The 24,027-nt window shown below is 34.1% G+C and overlaps 1 protein-coding gene across 1 annotated transcript in view; it reads right to left on the reverse strand.

The window, feature by feature from the left end:
* The window catches only part of nenya, a 58,423-nt gene that overhangs the window by 18,320 nt on the left and 16,076 nt on the right, over window positions 1-24,027 (reverse strand). The window contains exons 6-9 of the mRNA XM_067281319.1: window positions 20,435-20,502; window positions 7,142-7,204; window positions 4,383-4,429; window positions 4,205-4,247 (exon numbers count right to left, since the gene is read on the reverse strand). Coding sequence (XP_067137420.1) covers window positions 4,205-4,247; window positions 4,383-4,429; window positions 7,142-7,204; window positions 20,435-20,502 — 221 coding nt within the window. The remainder of the gene's footprint in view (window positions 1-4,204; window positions 4,248-4,382; window positions 4,430-7,141; window positions 7,205-20,434; window positions 20,503-24,027) is intronic.

Below are 24,027 nucleotides of genomic sequence, written 5' to 3' on the forward strand. Positions count from 1 at the left end.
CCGACCTTGCTCACAATCTAGATTGAAATTCTCGGTGCGAACGGGGTATAAGGCTCTAGTTTAGTAGTATTACAGAGTATAATACGTATGTTTTAATATATCTTTTTAAGAAAACAAAACCACTGAGAAATGTTCTGTGTGTTTAACAAGGTTCGGGAAACTGAAAATTTTACCAACGGGTTCTGGCAAACTCGTTCGGAAAAACTGAAAATTTTAACAACAGGTTCGGCCGAACCTGTGCGAACCCGTTGAATATCACCACTGGTGTCACCCCAAGTCACACCGTAGTGTCACCCTTTTTAACTCTTTTATAAAACACTATTCAATTGTAATATCCTCGCACTCGAGCAACTTGAACGCTATATTGAATATGCGATGTCGTGACGTATAAGTTTAGATTTAAAAAACAAATCATAACTATATATCAGGATTATTCCTAAAGAGAAAACAACACCTTTCTTAAATTCCAGCAAAAGTTTAACCATATAAAAACGTTTTCAACTGATTTCATCAGTCTTCTTCAGTTACTCGAACAAAAAAACAAAAAGAACGAACCAAATTCAAATTTACAAAATCACGAGAATGGAAAGAATTCTCGTGATTGCGCAGACTATGCAAAAACGATGTACCGATAAACGGTAAAAAATGCAAATTCTTGACAAAAAAATGCAGATTCTTGACAAACTATATATAATATCACAATCTTACGTTATCCAATGAACGATTTCCAAGCAGATGATAGCCCATCTGCGTCCCTGTGGTTGATGCAATGGGATGTTAATTGTGCCCTATATATTTCTAATTTCTCCAAGTGTCTAACGGCCTGTTTAGATCTAGTGGCTTTTATGATGGAAGCACTATCCCAGTGTACCGTGATCTCCTGTTGCTTAGCAAATGCTGCTAGGACTGTGCGTACGTAAGAAGCGTAGCAACACAGTTTGGGTATCAGAGAAGGGTAGTGAACCGTCTAATTACGGATATACAGAGACGTAAACATCAACAACACAGAACTGAACAGAAAAAAAACAGTGGTCATGGACTATATTCCGTTTATTAAAAGTATTGTTAAGAAGGTATCCAAAGAAAGGAACTTACGCATAATATATAGGCGCAACCCGACAGTATACCGTCTGTTAAGGAATGATAAGAGGAAAGAGAAACCAAATGAGCTAACAGGAGTGTACTCAATTCCAATCAGGGACCAACGTTTTAAATCCGATCTAGTGTACATTGGGGCCACCTTGCGTGGTTTACAGCAAAGAATAAAAGAGCATAAGCAATCAGTTAAGAGGACAGTTGACAGCACAGTCCTAGCAGCATTTGCTAAGCAACAGGAGATCACGGTACACTGGGATAGTGCTTCCATCATAAAAGCCACTAGATCTAAACAGGCCGTTAGACACTTGGAGAAATTAGAAATATATAGGGCACAATTAACATCCCATTGTATCAACCACAGGGACGCAGATGGGCTATCGTCTGCTTGGAAATCGTTCATTGGATAACGTAAGATTGTGATATTATATATAGTTTGTCAAGAATCTGCATTTTTTTGTCAAGAATTTGCATTTTTTTACCGTTTATCGGTACATCGTTTTTGCATAGTCTGCGCAATCACGAGAATTCTTTCCATTCTCGTGATTTTGTAAATTTGAATTTGGTTCGTTCTTTTTGTTTTTTTGTTCGAGTAACTGAAGAAGACTGATGAAATCAGTTGAAAACGTTTTTATATAGTTAAACTTTTGCTGGAATTTAAGAAAGGTGTTGTTTTCTCTTTATTATACCAGTTCCAGTAGGTTCGTTATTCATTTTTATTTGTCATGGATTATTCCTAGATGGTGCGAGAGATCTCGTAGCGTACAGTACATTACCCGACGCACGGGTTGCTGTTGACTTTTTTTTTCTAGGTAATGGCTAGTCGGGCGGAGCTTAGCAGGAATTCTTAAATACAGCCTTTTCTGTCCTATCGAATTTCTTGAATAATTTTAACTCGTTTTGAAACAGAAATCTTCTGCACTGAAGCCAGGCTCCTCCGAATTACGGGCCCTAGACATTTGTCTACTTTGCCTATTCGATAATCTGGCCCTGCATACATCAATTGTTCTTTGCACAGTCATTTCATTTGGAATGTTTCTTCAACTGAAAATGCCATGTAATTTGTGCACAGTTGCAGCAAAACTTTCCCATACTTGTAATAAGTTTTGATAATCATTATGTGCTTCTCCATATTAACTAACTGCAATGTGCTTACTATAAGATGTCACTTCATATGGCAAAGCCAACCCAATGGGAGAAAAATGGCATAAAATTTAAATCCTGCATTAATTTTAGGATACCCTTAGAATGCCAACACTTTAAAGTGAGGCAAACACCACACAATTTTACTGGCTGACTGTAGTTGGAGACAGATTTGTTTCCCAACAATATTTTTGGAGACAGTGGACACTAAACAACATTATCCTCCAGTGCTGCTGTTGCTTTTTTATTGGAAATTGAAGATGAAGAAAAAAATGAAGGAATAAGATAATGAATGCTGCTACTTGCTACTCATAAATTGGTGCTAGTATCGTCCAAATATTTCCTGATTAGTTGTTGGTGACAACTAGTCATGTTTTCAAACTTCCAGAAAACTGATGTTAGCCAACCTCCTTATTAGGCAACACATTTTGTGTTGTCAAAATCAGTAAACAGACTATATTGGGCAGCAATATCATGTAGTTTGTCCTGCTTAAATCAAAGCATCACAGTTTGACTTAAATGATCCATTCATTCTCCAATTTAACATTTTATTGTTCACTTACCAAGGGATTTTGAAATGTACTGATAGCTAATTTTACTTTCACTCATGCATGATGCTGGGATGATAACTTAACCCCATTGTCTAAAAATGTGAAAGTTGTTTTAAAATATGCAGTTTAAGTGGCATGTTACATAGTAAAGACATAAAATTGTAATCTTGTCATAATTTTTGTCTATCATCTGTATATTACAATTAATCCACGGATGATACACAAATAATATTAACAGATCAATCATTAAAGTCTATAATATTTTCAGAGTGAAGATATATCTTTGACATCTTCAATGTCATTATCACTATACTTCAACCACATATTTCTGACTTTATTTCAAATATACATATTTTCCACATATATAAAATATTTTGAATTCAAAAGGTGGGTTTTAATTAATATAAGTTAATAAATCTCAAATTTTCTTGCAGATTAAATGGTTTTGGGACATTCCATCATCAGATCTGATAAAGAGATGTTTAATCTGAAAGAAAATTTGGACTCCTTTAGTGATTCTAGCATTACACTATTCTTTATACTTCTTACTGTATTTCCACAAAGTATCTAAAAAACTCACTACTAAAAAAATTTTATAGTATTGGAAACACTTTTTGCCTTTTCATTTTTATGATTAACTCAGAGATGTCAATGAATAGTTACTGTATCAGTACATTTATATTTAATTTACATTAATACAATAGTGCAGTGCTCTTAATAAGCCAAAGCAAGCTGGTACACATAAAAACATGTTCCTATATGCAAAATATGCTCTTATAAGTGAAACAAAATATGTGTTCTAAAAACACAAAAACAAGTTATTTTCATATATAGGAAGGTGCTCATATTTGACTGAAAATATGTATGGAGTAGTGCAGGGCTTCTTAAACTTTTATTATTCACGACCCCATTTATGATTTTGATTTTTTTCGCGGGGGGGACCCCCCCCCCCAAATATACAATAAAGATATATACAAATTTGCAAAAACAATAATGGTGTACTACCACAGTTCACTCTTGTGTTACAATGGAACAGAGACAACTGAATACACTGAAAAGCAACAACATTACACTATTTCACACTACAATCAGTGTTGCTGAATCGTTGTCTCGCTGCACCAGAAGTGACACAAAGTGCAACTCACGAAACCTACGACACAAAGCATGCCATTTTCAAACTCTCACAAATTATTTTCAATATTTTGCATTAAAATCTCGTGACCCCAAGATTTAAGCGACCCCCATCTGGGGTCGCGACCCATAGTTTAAGAAGCCCTGGAGTAGCGCAACATGCATAACTATTAATAAATTTCATAGCAACAGCAGCTTATTGTTTTAAATAAAAGGAAAAACATTTTGTATAAAATTTGCAAAAAGTAACTATTCAAATAAAATAAATTTAATAAAACTCTTACTTTGAGTAATTCTTTTGTGTATTTGAATCAGATTTCATATTATCTAAAATGGAAAGCATATGAATAATTTTACTTTTTGAATAATTTAATACATTTCAATTTTAATAGAAATAATTTATTTAAATATAACTACATTCTTTTCATAGAGTTTTGTTAAATAAATTAATGATGAACAAACCTGTAAAACTGTTATTACTTGAATGCGCATCCATCATATTATTTGATCTGTTAAATAAATGTTAAAATATCAAGAAATCAGCATTGGTACTAAATCTAACAAGATGAAAATTTTAAATCTGTAATTCATATAATAAATTAAAAATCTCCATAAATATATAATTGTTTCAATAACATATTAAAAATATTATCTCATAACTACATTATGGCAATTTTCTAGCAATTATCAAAATTGTTTTTAAGTAGAGGAATTCTTAGAAATAGAAATTTCCTTTGTACATTGTAAACACTATCATTCATATATAAATATTACTTAAGCAAGAAAAAATTAAATAATGCCAAAGCGACATGGATTTTAAAATAATGCTAATTATCCGAAACTGGAAACAAAATTAATTATTGTTATAAAATTATACAATTATAAAATTAACATTGAAATTCAAGCAATGTTCATTTTAACAGAACTAAAATGTGATTTGTTCTAAAATATTATCTGTGATGACCATTAAAATATAGTTGTAAACATTAGATCTATTAAATTGAACATTATTGGAATTGAACGATGGTTTTTCTATAAATTTTAAAATTTCTTAAAAGTTTGTGTATGTGATTTTATCTTTGCTTTTCTTTGACCAGAAAAAATACATTTTTTTCAATAAAATACACTAGCAAATCATTAAATTTTATCAAAAGTAATACAAAAAAATTTTACAATATAAAAATACTAAAGAAATGTTTTTCTTAAGAGAAAAATTTTTAAATCTACAGAAATATCTATATGATTTAATAATTAAAAATATTAATACATAATAATAACATAATTTAAATTTTTATTGTGGAATTACAATTAATATTAACATTTTTTAATTTATAATTATTCTTAAGAATATTTGTTAACTTATTAACTTCATGATTTACAAAATACAAAGATTAATACATCTAATTAATTTAGATCTAACATATTAATATCTCAAATTATTTGATAGAATACAAAATTATACAATATATACATTTTAATTTAAACTAACTCCAAAATACTTTGTACTACAGGTATACCTCGCCTTACATCGGTAATTGGTTCCAGGAGAGGTGACATAAGTCGAATTTACTTGTGGAAAACGCCAATAATGAGTACTTAAAGACGCTAAATAAGACAACAACACAGAAACACAGATGTTTTCATGTTTTGTTCTCTAGGATTTATGATGATTATATTAACATTTACTGTAAATGTACATATTTTAATATAATTTTATGTACTTTTAACGTTTTTCTAGTGATATTACGACTTCAATATTTGTGGCGAACAGATGTAAAGTCGCATAAAATGACTTAAAGTTGATTTTTATTTTTCCATATACTTTTTTGACAAACGACATATAATCGAGAATGACGTAACTCGAGGTATACCTGTATACTGAACTTATTTTATTTATTAAATTGATTCAATATTGCAATCAGAGGCATAGCTTGGGGGGGTAGCCTGCCCTGGGTGTCACCCGTGTAGGGGTGACACCCAGTAGGCCTGTACCTAAAAAAAAAAAAAAAAGTCAATGGCTCGCCCCCATGACAGTTTCTTTGCTATGAGGAGACACCATGAGAGCTCGCAGCAGCTAAAAACCTTACTATGATTTATTCTATAAATCTAAACTCATACGTCGTGACATCGCATATTCAATATAGCGTTCAAGTTGCTCGAGTGTGAAGATATTACAATTCAACAGTGTTTTATAAAAGAGTTAAAAAGGGTGACACCACGATATCCGCACCAGATGTCACCCATGCTAGCTACACTACTGATTGCAATATATGCATTTAAGGATTTCATTTATTAAAATTATCAAATCACTTATATATGAGGATAGCATCTCTGTATTACAATATATATTTTCTATATATATGTTACTTATCATCATTGTGCAATTACATACTCACTGGTTCTCAATCAATATTGGTGATTTGTTGCCCCTTCCGCTCAACATTGCTTCTACTAATAGTTTCTCTAATACCATGATCATCTACATTCATGACATCATGTCTATAACATAATTTCAACAGATAATAGGCTATATTGCAACTCATAATTTTATTATGAAGAGACTATGCTACATGACCAGACCTAAACCCCCTCCCTCATTTTAATCCATGATAGCCACTAACTTATCCTTTAACTCCCTTCAGCTGGGCTATGTGATTTGTGAACATTCCCTTACTACATGACAGTGTGTTGTTGAAACTCTTAGAAGTATATATGAGGATCAGAGATACTGTTAATACAGTTTGGATATTATTATCTTTTTATTTTTATATTCATAAAAGTCACTTCTTGATTACAATATTGTTTTACATGTTGTTGTTATACATAATCTGCTGCCTTTGTTTCTTCTGTATGATTGATAGAAAACAGAATAGTTAGTTCAACTTCTTATTTGATCCCTTAATTACACAAATCAAATCATTAAATGCTATTATCCATACTCAAGTACAAAACTCTTTCATTTTATCTATAATTATAATAGTTTTCCAAAATTATTGGTGAAATACTTTTAATTGCAATGGATTATATAGTATAGCAATATATGCAAGAATTTTCTACTTTTGTTATCCATTTATATAAATACGGTGTGAATTTTTTTTCACTTATTCCAATAACACACACACAATATGCTTTATATTATGTCAAAATATAAAATTTACAGCTAGATTAAATCTTATTATAGTATTATATTATTCCTTTAAGAATTTTAGTTAAGTAAATACTTATGTTTTGAGGATAACAGTTGTTTCAAATAAGAATTTTCAGCTGTCAATGAAATATTTTGTCTGTAAAACAGAAATAAATAAATAATTGATAAATATCTTATATTATTTGTAAGTTATTTTATTGTAACACTATGCAATTAAATTAAAGAAAATTATATAATTTTAAATTAAAGTTTTTCCTTACATAAAAAAATTAAGATAATTACTCTTTTTAAATATTTCTTAACTATTATTCAAAAATTCATCTATTTTTCCCTTCAATGTATATGAACCTATGTATGCTTTTTTATAAGTATCTCATTTAGAAGTAAAAATAATCTACAATTATTTTAAATTTTATCTGATCATAAGACAGTGAATTGTTATTGTGAACATTTCCTTTTGGCATTATATTACTAAAGCATATATAGTAATAAACCAATTAATCAGCTTTCAGAAATCTAGAATTACCAGAAAACTGGCTATTTTTGAAACTTGCTAGTTTTGATTTTGGCAGGCTATAGCACAGCTATAGTTTACCACGTAGCTGCTTTGTTTGTTTTATTTTCATCCTAAATATTACACTAACATAGTATTCTGAATTTGAAGAGGATTAGTAATGATCAAATCCACCCTTCTTTAGAAGTATATTAACTTGTTTATTTTATATTTTAAGTGTATATTTAGCCTGAATACAGAAAACTGGAAAATCCATAAATACAGACCCCTTCTGATACAAACTTGCTGGATGATTGGTCTGGTGCTGTATTAAACTGAAATTTATTTTCCATTATTCATAAAGGTTCAAATTAATTTTTAATTCTAAAGATAGAAAGTTAGTAGTGAAAAACAAATTTGTTGATAAATAACATTACATTTATAAACTGATTGTCAAATTTGAATCCCAATGAGTGAAAAAAGACATTATTTCATCTATTTGACAAAATTTATAATAAAACAGCTTAAATTATCTACAAATATAATTCAAATTTTAAATGTTTTAAATATAAGTAATAGAAGGGACTGAAAAACTGGATGGTGCTTATAGGTTTTTCAGCAGAGATAAATATTGAAAGACTTAAGGATTCTCTCTTTATAGAATTTAGATGTATTAATTTTATCTTCTATAATAAATAATACTGAATCACTGAATTGTGTAACAAACTTTCTACTGACTACTATGACAAATTTCTCCATCTTTACTTTCCAGTTTGTTGAAATTAATGCAAAATTTAATAAAGATACATCTTAAATTTTGTATTAATTTGAACAAACTAAAACCATGAGTTTTCTTATATATTATACTGGAAATCATAATTTCTTATTATTCGAATGTCATCTACCCAAATGTTATCTTTGGGTAGATGACATTTGGGTATCTTCGGATAACAATTTAATACAAAATATCTTCCTATATATCTGATCAGTCCATAAGTCCATGCGCATTTTTATGACCTTCAGAAAAATCTTGTTTTGCTGTTAAAAATGTCAGTCTAATGTGATAATTTTTACACTGAAGTGTTAAATTGGATCTCATTCATATAATACTGTTCAGAATTGTGAACATTTCAGTTGTTTATTTTGGTTAAAATGGAAGTAACCAACAAATACAAAAGACATGTTTTATACTTTTTATTTTTAAGTGGTGAGAATGCTACAAATGCAGCCAAAAAAATAAATACTGTAAATAATCAAATTGTAATTAGTGCAAGGACTGCACAGAAGTGGTTTGAAAGATTTAGAAACAATGATTTTAGTGTGGAGGATAAGGCTCGTACTGGAAGACCCATTGACTTTGATGATGATGCTCTCTCTGCACTAGTTGAAGCAGAACCATCTTTAACAGTTGATGAAATTGTGGAACGTTTAAATTCATTCCATGGAACTGTTCATAGACACCTACAACAAATCGGAAAAGTTTCAAAGCTAGGAAAATGGATACCACATGAACTGTCAATAGCTAACCGACAACAATGTGTAAACATTTGCACGTCTCTTTTATCCCATATTGCTTTAGAACCTTTTCTTGGTAAGCTGGTTACTGGAGACTGGTAAAAAATGGATCCTGTATAATAATATGACAAGAAAAAGACAATGGATGGATCGCGACAAGCAGCCAAAACCGACTGCAAAAGGTGGGTTGCATCCAAAAAAAATTCTTTTGTCTGTTTGGTGGGATATGTCAGGTGTAATTCACTTTGAGCTGTTAGAACCTAATCAAACAATTACAGCTCAAATGTATTGTGAGCAATTAGAGCGTTTAAATGAAAAATTGAAAAAAAATCGACCTTTGTTAGTGAACAGAAAGCAGGTTCTCTTGCAGCATAACAATGCCAGACCACACGCTGCAAAAATAACTGTACAGAAACTTGATAGCTACAACTGGGAAATTTTACCTCATCCACCATATTTGCCAGATATTGCTCCCAGTGATTATCATCTTTTTTGCAGTTTGCAGAATTTTTTAAAAGGGAAAACTTTTGAGGATGAGAACAATGTAAAAAAAGGCTATTTCTGAATATTTTGATTCAAAACCGAAATCATTTTACGAAGACAAGATTAAAAAGCTACCATCAAGATGGCAAGAAATTGTACAGAATAATGGTGAATACATTATAGATTGAAATATTGATATCCTGTTTAGCAACTTATGGACTGACCTGATATATATATATATATTATGAAGATATTTTGTATTAAATATATATATATATATATTTAATACAAAATTATATTTAATACTTGTTATATTTATAATTTATAATATATATTATAAATATTATATAAATATATATATATATATATATATATTATAAATATATATGGGGCACTGCTTACTGCTAAGGGTGTTGGTGAACTTTTTTGTGAGCTTACTTTGAATTTTAAAATTATGGAAAATATTGAGTTTTGGATAATGTTGTTTGAGTTGCTGTTAATATTAAGTGGTATTGAATTAAATTCTGGTCCTGTTGATCGTACTCTGCCGCATTCACAGATTCAATCACCGATATCTACTGTAAAGTGACATCATTCTCTGAGTGAACCTTCCTTGAAGTTGGCGAGACTAGAGGATTTTTTCTCTTCAAAGATAGATTCAAGTAAGTCCATTCCTAGGGAGATTATTTCATATTTGGACGACCGATTTGATAAGCTTTTTTCGATTCTAAATGAAGTTGTTACGAGGATTGACTGGTTGGTTAATTTGCATAATGAACACGACCAATGATTAACTCAGTTGGAGGTTAAATTAGAAGAAATTTTCAAACTTAAAGATGACATGCAGTGAAAAAACAGTTTGATCTTGCATTCTATAGACAAGGTGTCGAATGAAATGAGAAAGAAAAATATTTTGATTAAAGGTTTAACAGATGACAGTGTAGTGCTACGCAACTATGTATTATTGTTATTATTATTATTATTAATTATTTTCTCGGTTTCCTTTTTGTATGTATCGGGTTTTCTTGGTTTGTACCGTGTCGCGTGGAATTTTCTTATGATGTCACCTTAGGATACGTGAGAAGCTTTCTGATTGGTCCAGAGTGGGACAATAAGTGAAGCGGACTTCCGGAGAGCGGGAAATATAAATTGAGGGACTCTCACGATTGAGGACACTTTTTGGCTGCTTTTGGATTCGTCGAGGAAGGTTGCCGAGGAAGGGTCAGCAAGGACGTCGGAGTTAGACCGGGAGAACAGGAGTCTAGAAAGGGCGACCACTTTCAGTCGGGAAGCACAATCCGTTTCCATCGTAGTGTAATTGAGAAGTATCAACGAGGGACGTACTTCTGGTGACGTAAATTACGTTCAGGTATCGGAAAGAACTATTAGTTTTGTGAATTAACGTAAAGAAAAGGAACGCTTGGAACTCGAGATCGTGTTGCATTTACTTAACATAATACCGTGATTCGTCGAAGGCTAATATATGCAATTATTGTATAGAAGGAAAATGTGTATGTATATATGTATATAGAGTATTGTAAATTTCGTTAGTTTTAAGTCGTGTATCGTGTAAACTTGAGGGTTAGGAAGCATCTCGCGGTTATTGTACTGTTAGAATAAATTACTGTTGTTTCGCCAAATTCGTGCACGTGTAATTGGTCATTACTTGAGTCCTTAACATACATCCTTATTACATCCGTGGACTTAGATCCATCGGATAATCAACATTGGCGTCCGCGACAGGATATTGATCGGGTTGTTTGTTGTAAAAGGACCGACCAAACGTGCATCTTGTATTAACCCCTCATCCTACTGCCGCTTATATCTGTAATTATAGCCATTGGAATTGTAAATTATATTATTGTAAAACCAAAAGGTTTCGGTAAACTATGGATGAACAAATTACCAGCGGATCTTCAGGGGCAGGGGAATTGGGCAATGTGCCTATTGTAACGGGATTTATGGGCATGATCCCATGTTTTTCGAACCTGCCCGGAGATATTTTAGATGTGAGTAGGTTTTTCCAAACCGTCGAGAACGTCGCGTCGTTGGCAAGCTGGGATGAGACTGTGAAGGTCACCGTAGTTCAAGCCCGCCTAAAAGGTGAGCCCTTGTCTTTATTTTTCGATTTAAGGGACCAGGGCGTCATGAGCTATGATGAAATAAGGAGGGCTCTTATAAAGTGCTTTGGTCGTAAAGAAAAAGAACAGGACCCGTTTGATCAGGTATTAAAGATCTCCCAGAGAAGAGGGGAGAGGGTTTGCGAATACGGGATTAGGATTAAGTCGTTGTTTTCACGAGCGGTGACGCGCAATTCTAATTTAGCGACGCTTCGCGACAATGCTGTTAAGGAATGCTTTATAAAAGGACTACTAGCGGAGATTAGGAGGCAGGTGATGCAGAGGCGGCCGGACACCTTGGATGAGGCGATAGTAAAGGCCGAAGAAGAAGAGGAAATCGAATCGGCCTGCAACAAACGAGGTGGGATAAGTGAGGTATGCGCAAATGTTGAGCATGAAAGGGGGTTGGAGAGAAGGGAAGTACAATTGGGTAAGCGTGTAGAGGAGTTGGAGACTCAAATAAGGAGTTTGACCGAGTCCATGGCATCTTTACTCGAGCACATGAAGGGGAACAATAACCGCGAGAGGTGGGGAAAAGAGCGCCGTTGTTACACGTGTGGTGAAATAGGCCATATTTCGAGAAAATGCAACAAGAGAAGAGGTTTAAACTAGTCAGAGGTCATTTGAAAGGTCAGGCGAATGACCGGTTAGTTAAATTAGAACTGACCAGAAAGATCCACTTGTCAGACCGGGGGTTACCGATTGTAAGAGGTGTAATCCTAGGACGTGAAATTGCTGGTCTAGTAGATACAGGTGCAGAAAGGACCGTAATTAAGAATGAATTGACTGAATATATCAGGCGTGAAAATAGGAATTGGGTGGTCCCAAACAATTCATGTATTAGTGGGATGTCGGGAGCACTCATAAACAGTGATGAGGCCGTAGCAATCGAGTGCTGTTTCCACGATGGGAAAAAGGTATGCACGACAACACCAAGTGTTGGGTTTCCTGAAAGGGCAGGTTACGAGATGATCATCGGGATGGACATTATTTGCCAGCACCCTGGGCTGTTGGTGGGGATCGAATCAGTGGTTAAGGCAGATAAGCAAGGTCGTGAAGGGAGATTTTGTATTAATATAAATAGTGAGGTAGGGGTGGCAGAGGTAGAAAGAGAGGTGTGGAGATTGGATCACCTAGATGAACCGGTTAAGAGGAAAATAATAAATATTTTGAGAAAGTATCCGGACGCTATTGCTAGCGAAATTGCCGAGTTATCTGGCACTAGCAGACATATGCACTCTGTTAGCCTGACGTCGGAACGTCCGGTCAACGTTAGACAGTACCGAATTCCGTACAGTTACTTACCTGGCCTTAAGAAGCAAGTTAGTGAGCTGATAAAAGCAGGTATATGTGAGGAGAGCTCATCGGAGTGGAACTCTCCTATACATGTTGTTCCTAAAAGCTCTGGTGAGATTCGTATCACTTTGGACCTGCGAAAAATTAATGATATAACAGAACCCCAAATATTCCCGATGGCTCGAATAGACGACATCTTATCCCAACTTAATGGGAACAGATATTTCTCGGTATTGGACTTAAAAGCAGGGTATTTCCAGATTCCTCTAGATCCCAAGGTAAGACACATATTTGCGTTCTCCACACCATGGGGAAAATACCAACTTTGTAGGATGCCTCAGGGTGGGAAGAATAGTGGGAGGTTTTTCCAATACATTATGACGAAGATCTTAGCAAAATTTGTCGGAAATAGCTGCTTTGTGTTTCAAGATGATATTGTATTATTTTCACAAAGTTTGGAGGATCATCTTGAGCTTGTCGATCGAGTAATTAGTACATTAAGGGATGAGGGCCTAAAATTAAATCCGAGTAAATGCCAAATATTAGCAAAGGAGGTGAGATATTTAGGACATATTATTAATAGCGAGGGTGTGCGACCTGATCCCAACAATGTTGAGTCGATCAAGAAAGTGGAAACACCTCGTAGTGTAAAAGAGGTCCGCAGTTTTCTCGGTGTGGTTGGATTTTTTCGGAATTTTATCCCGTCGTTTTCCGATATCGCTGCTCCATTAACAGAACTCACCAAGAAAGGGAAGAGATTTTTATGGAGCCCAGAATGTCAGAGAGGTTTTGAAAAGTTAAAAGAGGCAATAGCAAGCCCACCAATTCTAGCTCACCCGGATTTTGATAGACCATTCTATTTGCACACTGACGCATCTGACAACGCGGCAGCTGCGGTGCTCGAACAACGGCACGAAAAGGGACTGGCTCCGATAGGCTATTTTAGTAGGAGATTTCAAGGGGCAGAAATCAATTATTCCACAATTGAGAAAGAATGTCTAGCAATTGTTTTAGCCTTAAGACACTTCAAATTTTTAATTCTAGGCCAAAAAACGATAATACTCTCTGACCATAAACCCCTTGTGTTCCTTAGCAACATTCAAAATGGGAGCAAGCGTCTGACTCGTTGGATAATGGAGATTATGGACTACCATATAGAAGTCCAACATGTGAAAGGCGTTGACAATAAAGTAGCGGACTTCCTTTCGAGGAACGTTAACGGGGTTCATCACTTCGATGTTGAATCTACAAGGGCTGTAATCCCTAATAGATACGAGATTGGTTTATCACAGGATCGCGATGAAACTTTTGGCCCCATAAAAAGGGATTTACTGAGAAGCCCCGGGAATAGAAATATTGGGAGCTATATGCACCAGTATGTAGTAATAAGCGAATGCCTGTATAGAAGAAGCCTCTTGAAGTCCCGTGACAAGTATGTTAGCCAATTATGCGTAGGGGAGGATCTTGCTAGGGAAGTGATTAAGGCTGTTCACGAAAACAATCTGTCGGGGCATTGGGGCGTGCGAAAAACTATAATTAACATTGAGAAACACTATTATATTCGGAATTTGAGGGAGAAGGTCGAAGGTGTCATTAAGACGTGTGAAAGGTGCCAGAGGCATAATGTACACAAAGGAAAGGCTCCTTTCCAAGAAAACGAGACGGCTGAGGCACCTTTCCAAAAGATTGCTGTGGATATAGTAGGACCTATCCGCACATCGAGCAGCGGTAACCGATTCATCCTTGTAATAGTAGATATTTTCACTCGTTTCGTCGAAGCACACCCTTTGAAGGACCAAACTGCATGGTCTGTGAGTAATACAATATTTAATGAAATCGTTTGTAGGTACGGTGCCCCAGAAGTAATTATTTCCGATAGAGGTACCAACTTTCTATCATCTTTATTCTCGGACTGTTGCAAGTGGTTAGGAATTAGGAGGAACATTACTACCGCTTATCGACCTTGTGCGAATGGCACGTGCGAACGGGTGAACAGATCGTTAGTCGAAATGATAACTAAATCCTCTGACGATGGGAGAGTCGAATGGGATGAAATGATACCTTCTGCATGTTTTGCCTATAACAATTCGCACCACACTGCCATAAATGAGTCACCTGCCTTCCTCTTGTATGGTGTTGATCCCCGTACCCCTAATATCGAATACCTGCCTGATGATATGTCTACCGATGAGCGTAGGGCATTCCTGGTCACGAAACTCCGTGCATTACGGGAAAATGCGAGTATCCATGCGCGAAATTACAACAAGAAAGGAAGGGATTATCGAAGCAAAGGGAGAACATTAGTAAGTTTTTCGGAAGGGCAGAGGGTTTGGGTGAGAAAGAAAGGTGTTAAAGGGAATAAGTTTTCTTATAATTATAAAGGACCCTTTCGGATCACCAAGGTGATAAACCCAACTACGTATCGTGTGGAGGGTTGCAATATGAAGGATCAGGAGACTGTCCATGTCGATCGCCTAAAACCTTGCTATGGCTATCCGATTTGTAATAAGAAAAAAAAGAGGGAGGATAGAGGAATTGTACTGGAGGATGATGATGAAGTCCTGGATGATCGGTTGGTGAGGAGACGTGGGGTGGTCACTAACACGCAAGGTGTTGACACAAGTGGTGTGCAGAAGTGCACTGACCTTGAGGTGCGTAAGAAACCTTATAACCTACGTGAACGCAAAATTGATTTCCGTAGTTTGCACTACGGGAAGTGAGTCGCTTGGGGGGGGAGATATGTAGTGCTACGCAACTATGTATTATTGTTATTATTATTATTATTAATTATTTTCTCGGTTTCCTTTTTGTATGTATCGGGTTTTCTTGGTTTGTACCGTGTCGCGTGGAATTTTCTTATGATGTCACCTTAGGATACGTGAGAAGCTTTCTGATTGGTCCAGAGTGGGACAATAAGTGAAGCGGACTTCCGGAGAGCGGGAAATATAAATTGAGGGACTCTCACGATTGAGGACACTTTTTGGCTGCTTTTGGATTCGTCGAGGAAGGTTGCCGAGGAAGGGTCAGCAAGGACGTCGGAGTTAGACCGGGAGAACAGGAGTCTAGAAAGGGCGACCACTTTCAGTCGGGAAGCACAATCCGTTTCCATCGTAGTGTAATTGAGAAGTATCAACGAGGGACGTACTTCTGGTGACGTAAATTACGTTCAGGTATCGGAAAGAACTATTAGTTTTGTGAATTAACGTAAAGAAAAGGAACGCTTGGAACTCGAGATCGTGTTGCATTTACTTAACATAATACCGTGATTCGTCGAAGGCTAATATATGCAATTATTGTATAGAAGGAAAATGTGTATGTATATATGTATATAGAGTATTGTAAATTTCGTTAGTTTTAAGTCGTGTATCGTGTAAACTTGAGGGTTAGGAAGCATCTCGCGGTTATTGTACTGTTAGAATAAATTACTGTTGTTTCGCCAAATTCGTGCACGTGTAATTGGTCATTACTTGAGTCCTTAACATACATCCTTATTACATCCGTGGACTTAGATCCATCGGATAATCAACAACAGTTCCGATTTGAATAGGAAAGTGCAAAACCTGTTTTCTAAACTGATAGGTGAATCAAAGTCAATTCCAACAGTTAAGATAGTGAAATTTAACCGATCAGATACTGTATTGGTGGAATTGCAGTCATTTGCAGACAAGAAATTAATCTTTGGTAACGTTAGAAAGATAAAGGCAAATGATGCATTGAAGAATATACAAATATTTAATGATTTATGTTGGCGTTCAAGACAAACGGAAAAAGCTTCTGCCTTTTTTACACGATTATAAGCTGCAAGGCAGGAGAGTTCGACTGATGGCTGATGTTTTGCAGGTTGACAATGAAAGATATACTTACAACCTAGAAAGAGGAGAATTATTGAAACTTGATTTTTTAGTGGAAAATTGAATGGTAAATTCTCAAAATCTTCATTCTCCGATCCAAGCAAGTGTACAGTTGGATTGAAAGTTTCAACATGGAATTCTCAGGGTACCCTCCTGACTAATCTAAATGATAGTGGTTTTGTTAAACATATTTCCGAAACTGATATTTTGGGATTAACTGAGACTTGGTCTACAGCTCCACTGTGTTCGAGATTTAAAAGCCTTAACTGTAGATTAAAAGTTTTTGAGGTAATGGCTACTAAAAGTTTAGGAAGAGCTAGACCTTCTGGCAGGTTGCTTCTAGGTATAAATGAAGACCTGGGGGAAGTAAACTTGCTGCTTTCATAGCAACATATAATGATTGTTAGAGTGAAATTTAACCGGAAGCAAAATAAAGGGCTACGAGAAATGATAGTTATATTAGCATATCTTCATATTCCTATCTTTGAAACTTTAATTGCAAAATTGGTGGATTTGATTTCTGATTATACTTCAGATTATGATCTTCTGCTGATGGGTGATTTTAATGCACGAATTGGCTTGAGTATGGACACTATTTATCATGGGGATGCAATTTCAAACATCTGACTATCAAATGATAAAATTTGCAATAAAAGAGGAAACTTACTTATTGAACTAGTGAAGACGTATAATTTATACATAATAAATGGTCGATATCCTTCTGAATCACCAGCAGACTTTACTTACATTTCCAAACTGGGTGCTTCAGTAATCGATTTAGTGATCTTGAGCGAGAGTCTAATTGAGAAATTGAATAAATTTTTTATTTCTGAAGATTATATGTCTGACCATCATTTTGTCATTTCTGAAATCCTGATAGACACTGACGAGGATAGAAAATCTAACTTGAATGACAAGAAAAAAGGACTAATCTGGAAAGAAGACAAATCCAGTTTATATTCTGAAACAATTTCGGCCAGATATGTAAATATTGTCTTAAGTGGTGGAATAGAGGACAGTTATTCTGCAATTCTGGATTTTATCAAGTCATCAGCTGAACAAGGTAGAATGATAACATACCTGGGAACGACAAAATTACCATCTTCAGTTTGGTTTGACAGAGACTGTAGAACAGCGAAGAAAATGAAGAATAAGACACTGAGGAGGTTTTGAATGTCCCGTAGTAATGAAGATCTAATAAAATACTGTGATTCTAAAGCAATCTTTCATTCGTTATGTAAGACTAAAAAGTACTACTACTGGTCAAATATTAGTAGACAGTTGCAGTCTGCACGATCTTCTGTACAGTTTTGGTCTATTGTTAATAGATTTAACAGGATAAAGAAATCCGATAATCAAATTTCTTTTCACGACTGGGAACGTTTTTTAGAATATAACTTTTGCCACCCAAGTTCTGATTCAATTCTTGATTTTGACCATGATAATTTCTCTCCTATTTTAGATAATCCAATTTCGCACTGAGTTAAAAACTTCAATTTGCAAACTAAAATGAAAATCAGCCCCTGGTATGGATGGTATAAAAAATGATTTTATTATACACCTACCTGATGAAATATGTTTAGAATTACTCAAACTTTTTAACAAGATTAAGGAAACATCAAAATTTCCCGAGCATTGGAAAAATGTGTTATTGCAAATGATTTACAAGAAAGGAGACAAACTAAATCCTCAAAACTATCGTCCAATAACGTTGTTAAATACCTTTAGAAAGTTGTTTACCAGAATTTTGGCAGATCGGTTGATCAATGGATAATAGAATTTAATGTTATCTCCCAGTTTCAAGGTGCATTTGTTAGAGGAAGCGGGACCATGTACATCTTTATACTTAATGGTTTAATACAGTATGTCTTGTCAAGAAAAAGACGTAAAATCTATTCGATATTTGTGGATTTGGAAAAGGCTTTCGATAGAATCAATTTTAATATTTTATGGAAAAAGTTACATTTATTGGGAGTTTCAACTTCGTTCATTAAGCTACTAAAAAATTTATTTTGTAACACAAGATATCATTTGAGAGGCAATCTGGCAAATACTAAAGGTGTCATTTCCAGTAGTGGGTTGCCTCAGGGGGAACCTTTAAGCCCCCTGTTGTTTATATTATTTATTAACGATTTACCACAACTGTTTTCTACCTCTGAAAACTTTGGAATTTGCTCTTGGAGAATCTGTTGATCTGCATTGCTTAATGTACACTGATGATGTAGTTCTGCTAGCAGATTCAAAAACGAGTTTGCAACAAAAACTTTCTCTGCTAGTTAATTATGCTAAAAGAAATAATCTTACAGTTAACTTACAAAAAACGAAGGAAATGGTTTTTCGCAACGGAGGCAGACTACTTAAATCTGATAAGATATTTGTGAATAATACTGAAATTAGTTTTGTGTCATATTTTAAATACCTAGGAATACATTTTTCTTCGTCAGGTGCATATAATCATCATTTTGATTTAATAGCCAAAGACATACAGAATAAGACAGGCTATATGTTTACTCTACAAAAACGAATGAAGCAGAGTTCTATAAAAGATATCTTTCAACTTTTTGACACTTTTATTGGTTCTAAGATGACTTATTTATTCCCGGTCTGGGGACTGGAGTTTGTCTAAACTAGAAAAAGTACAGACGAAATATTTTAAGAGACTTTTTAAAATAGAACGTTCAGCTTCAAGCTCTGCAGTTCGTCTTGAATTGGGAAGACCTCTATTGGAATTGAAATTTGTCGAGACTATTCTTCTGTTTTGGTCAAAAGTTATGGAGTTACCCTCATACAACTTGCACCAAATTACTTATAATGTTTTGCTAACAGCAGTCAAACCTGATAAGAAAAGTTGGCCTGCTTCAGTTAAGAATATTTTTGATAACTTGGGCTACTCCTTTTTGTTTTCAACACGATCAGCTTCATTGTTGAAAACTTACTTAAATGATATAATTCAAACTAAGTCAGACCAGTGGTGGAATCAGGATATATCATCTATTTCAGCTAAACGAGTTAACTTGTTCGAAATGCGCCTGGGTTGGTGTACAAAAAACTACTTAAACTGTGAAACTAACTTTTCCACGAAAAGCCTCATTATGCAACTTAGACTTAATAAATTTCGGATTATGTTAAAGGGCTATCAGATAAATATATCAAGAGAGAAGTTTTGTAGTTATTGCGGTAGTAAAGAGGAAGAGAATCTCTTAATACATTTGTTTGGATCTTGTCAAGTGATATATCAACTAAAATGTTTTGTACTAGGAAATGATTTCAAGTATAATCATTTGAAAAATGACGACATGTCAAAAATTACTTTATTTAAGATTTTCTCCTTCTTCTCTAAATCTTTAAAATTTTTGTAATAATTTATTTTTATGTATATTTAATAACATTATGTAACTAATTTGTTCCTCCATTGTAAGAATTAATTTTAAACCAATAAACATAACATAACATAACATATATATATAGGAAGATATTTTGTATTAAATTGTTATCCATCCATATATATATATATATATTAAAAAAAATTGTGTAAAAATATGAAAAGAATTGAATATAAAACCAATAATTAACTATTCTAAAATAGATAAAATAAAACTATGACATACTTTTCTAACTCCTTAAGATTTGAAAAATTAATTTTACATTCTTCTTTAAGTTTCTTAATTTTTAATATCTGAAACATTCAAAATAAATATATTTAGAATTTGATTTAAAATTAAATATTTAGTCATATATAATGATTCTTGTCAAATATTTGCAGTTTTTTTATATACCAAGTAAGAGTAATTAAAATATCCCTACTCAATTCTACCTAGAGATATATATAGCAATCCAAATGCAACCAAATCTAATATGGTGACATATGGAAAACATTTTGGTAAAAAAAAAATTAGTATCAAAACTTGCCACTATGGCACTTTTGGTGCTGGCAAGCAACAGTTTATTTGTATTATAAGTTGCACTTATGCAATATAGAGAACTTAGTAATGCAAAAAATATGGCTCAATGTGTCCCCATTCCAAAGATGTAAAATCTGAAGGTGATGAACAGTTTGTTCAATGGCTAACTATTGATTCTATGCGATACTTCTCACATGCAGTTGATACTGTCTTTCAAGACTTTCAAATTTGGAACATGTTTACAATAAATCACACTTTTTAAATGTCCCATGTCCCACAACCAAAAATTAGATGGATTAAGATCTAGAGAACAAGATGTCCACACAATAGGAAATGCACAACTAATCACTCTGTTATTAGTGAAATGCTGAGAAACTACTGTATGTAGTATCTGATGTGTGGAAGCACTCCATCTTTCACAAAAGTGGTTGACTCAAAGCATTGCTGCTGTTGCAGTTGGGGTATAACAAAAGTGTTGAGCATCTCTCAGTATCTCTGAGTCTTCATAGATGATGTCAGAGGCCCATTGGGACTAGCTTTTTCAAAATAAAATGGTCCAAGAATAAGTGTGGCTGTGAATCCACCCCAGACTATAACTTTAGGTGAGTGCAGTGGAATGTTGGAAAACATGAGGGTTTATATGGCCCAAATGCAATATTATGAGTGTTCATTGTTCCAACTAGGGTAAAAATATTCTTCATTGCTAAACAGGATATTCCTTGGTCACAACACATCCAATTCCATTCTAACAAGGAAGGTCAATGAAAAGATCTGTTGGGTTTTTCTGTTGATGGCAAGATGACAAGATGGCAAATACTACTGCCATGATACTACACTTGCACTACTGAAGCCTGCAAAATTATTCGTTAATTGATCAATAACTTTGGTGGTAACATTTTCAATGACTTGTGAATTGGGTTAACTTTCCAGACATCCAGTTTTCTCAAATCGAATGATTGTTCTCTTGAGGCTTAATGGTTCTTGGCATAAATTCTTATGATGGCAAAATTCCTAAAATGCAGCAAAATATTTGTTATCATCATCATAAAAACAACTTCACAAGCAATATATTTTCCAGCAAAATGATGGTCATTGTAGCTGGTATGAATGGTATTCAATAAATAGTTGTGGCACTTTTATATTCAGATCTCTACTGTAACACATACTTATGCAGAGAAAACTGTTATTTTGTTGTTTTCAGAGCCAAAAGTGTCATAGTGGTAAATTTTGGTAATAATTTTCTTTTAAATAGAAATGTCTTCCACATGTTCTGAAATGTCACCATATCAGATTTAGTTGCATTTGAACTACTAAAAATATCTCTAGACAGTGTTAAATAGGGGTACTTTAATTATGATTGCCTGATACATCAATATGAAGAAAGAAATGGAAGAGAAGAGGATAATTACACTACATACAAACTAAGTTAATAATATTATCAGGTCAGTCCATAAGTTCATGCGTATTTTTATCTACAAAACAAGCAGCAAAAAATTTTAATTAAATTTTATTTCAATCTATAATGTATTCACCATTATTTTGTACAATTTCTTGCCATCTTGATGGTAGCTTTTTAATCCCGTCTTCGTAAAATGATTTCGGTTTTGAATCAAAATATTCAGAAATAGCCTTTTTTACATTGTTCTCATTCTCAAAAGTTTTCCCTTTTAAAAAATTCTGCAAACTGCAAAAAAGATGATAATCACTGGGAGCAATATCTGGCAAATATGGTGGATGAGGTAAAATTTCCCAGTTGTAGCTATCAAGTTTCTGTACAGTTATTTTTGCAGCGTGTGGTCTGGCATTGTTATGCTGCAAGAGAACCTGCTTTCTGTTCACTAACAATGATCGATTTTTTCAATTTTTCATTTAAACGCTCTAATTGCTCACAATACATTTGAGCTGTAATTGTTTGATTAGGTTCTAACAGCTCAAAGTGAATTACACCTGACATATCCCACCAAACAGACAACAGAATTTTTTTTGGATGCAACCCACCTTTTGCAGTCGGTTCTGGCTGCTTGTCACGATCCATCCACTGTCTTTTTCTCATCACATTATTATAGAGCAGGGGTGGCCAACAAGTCGATCGCGATCAACCGGTCGATCGCAATGCCAATTTTGGTTGATCGCTTGCGATGTCTTGACTTAATGTGTTACACTTGTAACTGAATGCAACGCGTGAACGTAACACGCAAAAGCAACAATATGCATGCAGTTATGACTGGACTCGTAGAAAACACAGCCATTTAGCTTGAATATTTGATACTGTCATGCGGTAGCTTCTTTTCTTTAGTATTAACAATATTATTATTATTAATCAATATTATTTATCCATGGTGACAACGTTGAGTTTCAATTTTTCATTTGTTTAAAATGTAAGTACCTGTTCATTATGTTTTAAATTAAATTATGGCTTTTCTTACCTATCTATTTACTTGATAAGTGAGCGTTTTCGGCAACAGACCTCTATATTTTTGGATTTTTGGAAATACGTCAATTGAGAAAAATATCCCAGTATCACCAAATGTAGCAAATATATTTATTCCTGTTTCGGAACTACATACCTGTGTGAATTGGCATTTTCATACTTAAGGTTAACGAAGACTAAACATTCTGTCCTGACTGATTCCCATACTAAAGAATCATTATTATCATCTTTGTCAGGATATACACCTAATTATGTTTCCTTGGTAAGAAACATGCAAACTCAGTCCTCCCATTAATGTAACGTAATAAAATAAATTCTAAATCTGTCTTTATCAGTAACTAATTTGAATTAATAAATATTGTTAATAATTACTCATGTTGTTTTAATTTCCCTGGAAATGGGTTTTTTGGCTCGTTAAATAATTACGTTGCTTTTTACGTAGGTAGTGTCGAAAAATCGATTTTTTTTAGGTGCTGCCTGTACGGAATGAACTCGTAACTGCAAATATCAAAAGTTGGGTCTGGAAATTTATTTTCTTTATGAGCATATATCTTGAAAACTTAATAAGTGATTTAAAAAATAAAAAATAGTTTTGAACATATATTTTCCTTATCTACCCATAGCTCGCGGGAGTGCACCTTGTACTGAAGCAATGTATAAACATAGTATGTATTTCACACCCCCCTCGCCACTTAGACTATGCCTACGACAACAAGTCAATCACGACACATTTTTAAGATAAAAAGTAGATCTTATGTACACAAAAGTTGGCCACCCCTGTTATAGAGGATCCGTTTTTCGTCTCCAGTAACCAGCTTACCAAGAAAAGGTTCTAAAGCAATATGGGATAAAAGAGACGTGCAAATGT

Source organism: Centruroides vittatus, unplaced genomic scaffold, assembly GCF_030686945.1.
Source record: "Centruroides vittatus isolate TY-2023 unplaced genomic scaffold, ASM3068694v2 contig_917, whole genome shotgun sequence".
Taxonomy (NCBI): domain Eukaryota; kingdom Metazoa; phylum Arthropoda; class Arachnida; order Scorpiones; family Buthidae; genus Centruroides; species Centruroides vittatus.